This window comes from Periplaneta americana, chromosome 1 (assembly GCF_040183065.1).
Source record: "Periplaneta americana isolate PAMFEO1 chromosome 1, P.americana_PAMFEO1_priV1, whole genome shotgun sequence".
Lineage (NCBI taxonomy): Eukaryota > Metazoa > Arthropoda > Insecta > Blattodea > Blattidae > Periplaneta > Periplaneta americana.
This window is the reverse complement of record NC_091117.1, coordinates 163,555,147-163,563,247: the sequence shown is the minus strand read 5'-3', so window position 1 is coordinate 163,563,247 and position 8,101 is coordinate 163,555,147. Positions and strand designations below refer to the sequence as shown.

At 33.8% G+C, this 8,101-nt stretch overlaps 1 protein-coding gene across 3 annotated transcripts in view; it reads right to left on the bottom strand.

Moving 5' to 3' along the window:
• Positions 1 to 1,736: 1,736 nt before the first annotated feature.
• Positions 1,737 to 8,101, bottom strand: part of Cyfip (Cytoplasmic FMR1-interacting protein Sra-1) — a 71,368-nt gene continuing 65,003 nt past the window's right edge. For all 3 annotated transcript variants that reach the window (XM_069830605.1, XM_069830621.1, XM_069830611.1), the window contains 3 exons: positions 7,214 to 7,452; positions 4,053 to 4,200; positions 1,737 to 3,131 (listed from right to left, as the gene is read on the bottom strand). In XM_069830605.1, coding sequence (XP_069686706.1) covers positions 2,916 to 3,131; positions 4,053 to 4,200; positions 7,214 to 7,452 — 603 coding nt within the window. In that variant the 3' untranslated portion in view covers positions 1,737 to 2,915. The remainder of the gene's footprint in view (positions 3,132 to 4,052; positions 4,201 to 7,213; positions 7,453 to 8,101) is intronic.

Here is an 8,101-nt window from a genome sequence, read left to right as displayed (position 1 = left end):
TTTTATCTGTGATTTTGTCACACCGATATTTTATATCGATAAGTAAGTACGATATGCATGAATTACACCGATATTTTGTCACACCGATAAAAATTAACAGGAAATATTGAAGAGCAGTGCAATGTGAATACGATTTCTCTATACGCGCCACACATCAGTGGTGTATATGGGAAAATCCAACAAATAAGTTATGTACATGTACCATTAACAAATAAATACTGATCTAACTCAACAGAAACATGTAAAAAGTTAACCTCATATACCAAGAGGTTATATCGTAGTTGATTTTAGATATGGAATCAGTTGGTAATTTTTTAATGTAGTTGGGTATGGAGAAATTGAGGTTATGTGATTATCCCAATCGTTTTAAAAATTGATCCTTTTTATTGTATGTAATATAATGGATAAATAATTATTTTAAGTCGTGCATTAACATTATAATATTGAGTCAGAATAAAAATTAACGAAACATCAGTATTCGGAAAAACAATGGAAAATAATTACAAAACAAAACTCTTGTTCAGACAGGATTTTACACAAGATAAAGTATTGGTAACCAATGGTGTTGTTATTATTATTTAAATCGTGTAATCACTATATCATTTATAATAAGATGGTGAAACTAGCGCTGAAGTAGTTTCGGCGAATTCGGATGTGAAAATCGTTGAATTTGATTTTTTGTGGAGATCCAGTTGATCGTATATGTCTAGGCATAACAAAGCCTAAACTAACCAAACCTAACCTGTCGCAGATTCGTATATGCAAGGTGTATATGCGGAGTACGAAGGGAACTACCTCAACGCTAGTTTAGTCGTTGATCCTATATGTCTAGGCATAATAAAAGCTTCAACCAACCAAACCTGACCTGTCACAGATTCGTATATGCAAGGTGTATAAGGGGAATACGAAGGAAACTACCTCAAGGTTAGTTTAGCGAAATAAGTTGCCCATCATATTAGCCAGTTTTGACTCGTTCGGTTTTAATTGAGTGGAAAATACTTACACATTAATATAAATTGACAATAAGCCTAATATGAAAATGTGAAGATCTCGGGGGAATACATAAATAATTATAAAACATATATACAGACTAAAATATGAAAACAAAATGATTATATTATTATAATGCCGCTAATAACTCTGCAACATATCATCACTTTGAAAAAAATAATATTGAACAAAATATCACGAAAAAATAATCAAATATCACCGCCCGATTGCTGTTATTGTATCATGCGCATGTGCAAACCCACAATGTAGAGGAGAAAATATCAGTCACAGGCGTTGCAACGGTGACAGAGTACTGAATACGGAGCAGATTTCGATAGCGATATTTTGTCACAGATATTTCGCGTCTTCAGTCACAGGTTTATCTGTGACAAAATATCGGTTTGTGAAATATCGGCCATCTCTATATTGCATTTGTTAACAGCACTGAGTAAGACCAAATTCGAATCTGTAGGGAAAAAGTAATTATTTTGAGCAAAGAATATGTATAAAAAAAAGAAAGAAAGAATCAACACAACAGCTTAAATAGCTCTGATTTGTTAGTCACTATTTGAAATAAATGGTAACAAAGTAACCGAAATTAAACAACTGAAAACAAGTTTTTGAAGTTAAATCTTATTCTCTTATGAATGAAATGGTGTTTTAATTTCATGTAAATTCTTGTTTTAATAAAGTTTTAGAGATTTCAAAAATGCCCTAAATAATCACATATATATATATATATATATATATATATATATATATATATTCATCCATTTCTATTTCAGGTTGCGAATCCAACCCATGTTTACAAGACTTTTAATTCCAAATGACTTCAGGAGTAAGATTTTTAAATGCGGGTCAAAGTTCGTAAATCATCTGTAGCTTCGATTTTAGATAATTACTTAGAATAGCCCCATATTTCATTATATCAGTTTCACTGGTATCTAGTTAACTTTTATGTGCACGACATAGCAAAATTAAGCTTCTTCAAAATATATATCATACATATATACACTTGCAATCGCACCCTATGTATGATTTTAATATTACTGGTGCACATAGCTTTACACACAGGTACTATTACAAATCTTTCCATACATTTACATTTACATTAGTGATAAAGTTGGCTAGAGGAAATGAAATGGTTGATACATATCATTCATATACTGTATATGAAATTCCCTTATCATATATACTGTAATTAAATATGCAAATATAATGCCAATATGCCCCACACATCCATGCTTCAAATGTAAACAGCAATGGTTGTACTCTTTTATAATAAATCTTTGTTAATTTATAGAATACTGTTAATCTTATACGAGTACTTTTCGTCGAAAAAGTTACTCTAGTTAAAAACATAAGAAAACAAGCTTGTATAAATGAATACCAGTATATATTTACTTTGCATTCCTAATGTAAATATTTGTGCCTTAATGCAACTTATAATTTTAAATAAATGTCACATTCCTCAACATAACAGGAAGACTATTATTACATAACTGGTTTCTTGATTCTAGTTCAATACAGGTGCATAGTATTTAAATTATCACATTAGTATTTAGTCTTTGGATTTATATCACCAGTGATAAACTGTAAAGATTCAAATCACTAATTTTATTTTAATGACAAATCTATACTTCTGTTATACAGTGTTTCATGAATAATGAATTTCTAATTTCCTAGTAACTTTACCAAAATAATTACCAGTTGTTCCATAAAATATGTGAACTAAAGTAATAGATGAAAAAAATGCATTTCACTGCGAATTTTTGGCAACCATTTCAGATAAAATGTTCATTTATTTTTAAAGATATTGGCATACACACACCCAAACTTTCATCCAAAAAATAATTCGACAATCAGAACATGAGCTCTTGCAGCGATATGGAATAGCTTCATGAGATAGTGCAACAAAATCCCCATCAGTGCTGGACTGTCTGTGTTTGGCGGAGATGTTCTGGCCGATAGTAGTGTGCCTGGGCTGCCAGAGTCGGGTGCAAGGGTGGAGGAAAGCATCGCACATGCTCCACTGCCATGACATCAGAGTCACTGGATTTGAGGAACTTGTTCAGCACTGCAAATATCTGTGAGTTCAGCACTTGAAAGCGGCGAATCCGATCCACCATTCGTTTCAGAGCCTGCAAATGAAGGATTCCATCAAGCAGAGCCAAGGTGTCCAAGACTGGAAATGTATGCATAGTTTGTGTGTGTTCTTATTCTGCACCTATATTATTTTATAAGAAAGAACTTCAATACTTAATTTTTCAGATAAATATGTTTCACCACACTTAAGTTTTTTTAGTGAAGTACCACACTGCAATTTCCTAAGTAATTAAGTGCCTTTTATCACATTTCAATTTTATAGAAAAATGTTTTATCCCTTTTCTTTCTGCTCCAAAGAAAGCCATGGTGAGGATTTTTACTGCTCTTAAAAATTCATTACTGTCAGCCAGACATGAACGCAGGAATGTCAGGTCCAATGAGAAGCATGACAACTATTAGCATACATGTGTTCTATCACATTTCAATTTTTCAAGAGAAATTGTCTTTATGGCACTGAATTTTATACGAGTTTGTTTCACAATACATTTTCTATGGTGGCATTGGACTTATAAACCAGGAAGTCCGGGTTCAAATCCCGCAATATTCTGAATCTATAACTTGTGTTGGGCTAACCCATGGCTCCAGACAACATAGGGGTTTTCTTCAGGTACTCCATTTCCCCTGTGACATTCCAACAATTCTCCATCATCATCATTTATTAAAGTGTAATATGGACCCACTGCTTGTGGTGTTTTCTGGATAGTCTCTGACGAACTAAATGGTCTATGCTTCTCAACACTAGCAACATCTGCCAGCCCACTCAAGGCCGGGGAGGCGACATATCAAAATTCCCCCCACCCTCCTCACTTCCTAATTTTACAAGAAACTGAATCAAAGATAATAATGTAATGACCAATATCTCTCCAGGAAATTACAGAAATTAAATTGTTCTAGAGTGCAGAAGAAAGGTAAGCCTACTAGTGGACTACAATAACAACAGCTGTAACTGTACTCACAATTCCTTTAACATTTTCATCCTTTCCATCAACTCGCTGTACGCGCAAGATATGATAGCAGAAATCAAGTGCTTCAAAGCGCCTTTGCTGCCCCAGCAAGACGATCATTGTGCAACCTGCCCAATTCAGCCCTTCTCCAAACAATTCTCTAAAAGCATAGGAAGTGGAAACACATTAAATACAATTAAAATGTATCACTAGGAACTTGCAGTGTCAATCAATGTGGATATGCACGCACACACGCACGCGCACACACACATGCACGCACACACACATACACACACAAATTACCAATATACTGCATACAATTACACTGCATACTACTGTTCAGCTCTTCAAATCTTTAGGAATGCTAAGAGGTTCCAGGTAGAACTACTGTGATGGCTGATTTATCATTCACGAATATACGAACAACTTTAAATATAAAGAATAATATTTCATATTTATTTATTTATTTAGTTCCTTATTTTTATGAATAACTGTCTTCTTACTTCTCAGTAATATTTTGTGTATTGTTTTTTGATTTCTGCAACTGTAGTAAACATATACATAGAATTTCTAAAATATGAGGCTTACCCAAAAAAAATAAGTGCTGATTGGTTGTTAAGATAAATCAATTTGTTGTAACTTTATAATATTCGACAAATCTAAGTCTACTTTCAACCTAGTCACAATCCAAACTGTCATAATAGAACACAAGGTTTTTATATATTCCATTCACACAATTTGGCTGTCTGCAATAGCTTGAAGGTAGATTTTGGCTGTAGAGGGGCTAAATCCACCAGTTTTTCCAGTCACACGAGTCAAGCAAATGCTGTGTCTTTGAATCTTATTTTTCACATTATAGTATCTAATCTCATCCATAGTAGTTACCATATTTGTAATTGGATCTCAGATTTGAGTGTTCAAATCTGATAAAGGACAATGGATTTTTAATGGCAAATAAAACTCCTTAGCTTGGCTGCTGCCTTTGAAAGGAAAGTGAAGCTGGAAGACACGTCGTAAATTTACAACATGTAAAAAAATTCTCATATCACAAAACTGTGTCCTATGTAAAAATAAAAAGATCTACTAACAGATGGAAATCACTTCTGAACTCGAAATTCTTTCTAATAACAAGAGTTTAATATAGTGCTATTGAAATGCAAAATGGCAGATGACTTCACTCGCAAATACCAAAACATTGGATAAAGACTGACCAACACGTAAAAAAATATATAGTATGTCCCTAAATTAAAATTTACTAACCATTCATTGCTTCAGTAAAATTCAACTGAAGTAGTTAAATGGACTTGTATGAGTGGTCTATGTGAGAGTATGTATGTTCCATCCTGCATCTGTCATCTGTTCCAATTTCACTCCATCCTATATCATGTATCACCTTTTGTCTGAACATTTAATATCACACGAACATCTCACGTGTTCAAAAGTTTAATTTTATTTAATTATACTGTATAAACTGCACAGCTATCTAATGTTGGTGGAACTAGTGGCAGAGAGATGGTAGTTGACAAGATGAGTTCAAGGATTCAGAAGGAATTGTCTGATATTTGCCTTAAGAATTAGGAAAAACCTAGGAACAGAACAAAAGAGATTTAAACCTATGTCTGAAAACAGCCTTGGAATCTAAACTTTATTACGATTATAATTTATGTACTATGTCAGGCCGAGAAATTGCTTTAAATATGGTTCATATGACAACTCACCTCAAAGTAAACAACTCACCAAACAGTGTGTGCAATTTTTCTATGAATGGAAGAAAATTAGCACAAATGTGCATCTTGAATATCGTCATATACAACAGATATTTGTGCTGAATGGGCTTCGTGAAATGCATATTCTTATATAGCATTCTTCATTCTATTTTCAGGAATTGCATAACGTCATCAGCAGCAAATGAAAAGATGCACACGTTTAAATGTAGCCGACCTGCAACGTGAATGGCTGCCGGAAATAAGAGCAACGGAACTATAGTATTCTTTTATTTCCTTAACAATGTTTTTGCTTTTTTTTTTTTTTTTTTTTTTTTTTACTAATTTATTCTAATATTTTCATTTCTTTTCCTACCTAAACGAGTGAAATCTAGCAGAGATCCAAGAAAGACATTTGTGCCCCTTCCAACTGCTTTTGTTTGTTTTGTGTAAAATCCAAGTTTTGCATCTAAATGTTAAGGTGGCCTTTGAAATTACACTGTGTAATCTTAATTTTGTGTTGTTTGTCATCTGCTGACCGAAGTTTTTATTTTTTTATTTTTATCATTCCAAACAATTACAATCAACAAATCAATTTCAAGATCTTACTAACCACGTCGAGTACATTAAAAAAATTCACGAAATTTCATTTTGGGAAAATCTAGTGACATTCATTTCCAGAGATAACTTTTTTCTAATCTAATCACGAGGCTGTTAATGTTGGGGACCAATAGGGTGTGTTATGGTGGTTTCAAGTTTACTATCCATTCAACCAGTCACTACTGTAGCATGTTGAATAATAATGTCGAAGGTTAAAGGTTCTCAGGCACATATTTTTGCAGCGGAATTTGGTGAGGCACTGAAGATGTGAGTAGTTGTACAATGTAATTGTACAGATCCTGAAGGAAAGGAGGAAACTCAAACCCACGAATAACTCTAAGAAAATTCTTCTGCACATAACGAAAGGTACGTAAAAATATATCTTTGTAATGCTATGTGGCTTATATTTACTTTTAGAGCTGTCCAGATTTGTTTATGTTCACCTTGTTATTCCTGTAATTGATAGCAGAACCAAGTCAATATCCTTGTACTAGCTCAAGTTATCAGCCTATGTACCATGCTGCAGTCAACATTTGTAATCGGTCCCCAACATTACAAGCCTACTGATCACATTCTTTACCAGATGTATGATGTGCATTAACACTAACATTAAAACACAATTCTAAGAAGTAATTTTATGTTTTCTGACTGACATAAAAGTACACTGAGTGAGATAAATATGGTACCAACAATTCATATATATACAGTACATACTATAGAAATAGTGAATGTCATCACTTCAATAGGCATTAAATTTCCACTCAAGAGGGTTCTGTACTAGAAATGTATTGTGTGGCACCTTTATACTTTTATATATCCTATTATTTTATAAGCTTGCTAAAACTGCACTCATTAACAGAAGCTACTTACTCGACTGTAAACTCTGTGTCACCCACTGGAATGCAGTACACGAACTGCAGTGCTGACCACAGACGATGAAATTCTGTGCACTCATCAACATTGAGAACACCATTGGCAGGAGGAGGACCCACCCAGATGGGATCATCCAGGAAGCTGCGCAGCCGACTCAGGACCACTTCAAATATCGAGAGTCCACAGCACAGACGCTCCCTTGTTAGCAAATCACCTTCACGTGCAATCATTGCTTGCTGAAATCATTCAAGAAGTCCCTCTGAGTATGACGTTACTTATCCAAAACTATACAGAGTTTTATTTTTAAACATGTGCTGCTACAACAGGTTCACAATGGCCTTTAGCTGGAAAGATCAACTACGAATGTGCTATCATATGAGAAAGACTGTTTTACTTTGTTATCCAAAATTTTATAGTGTTTGAAGACACTTTGACTTACTGTACTAAGTTTATATTACATCTTTGCACTGTACAAGTTTCTTGTTGAACAGTGAACCCATGGATTCAATTTCTCTGTTAAGTTTTAAATTTTACATCGTGATGGAGCCCTAATGACAGGAGAGTGTTTAGTGAATTCCTTTTAAGATTGACGAGCACAATTGTGTATTAAGTACACTTTTCAAAAAAAAAGCTCTATGTGCTGAAGTTAGTTATTTAACAATTATGGCTGCCGAAAGTAAATTAATCTCAACCCTCAGTGCGTGAGAAATAGAACAAGTATTGTGTATAGTGACAAGCCAATATTTTTCGTCACAAAGAACATGGTAAGTGTGCATGGTGATGCCATTATTTTTCATCTTATCAATCTTTTTTTTTTCAGTTAGTGATTACATAGCTCTTGTTTTTCCACTAGGTATCACATTTTCACTTCTGAACAGTTTAAAT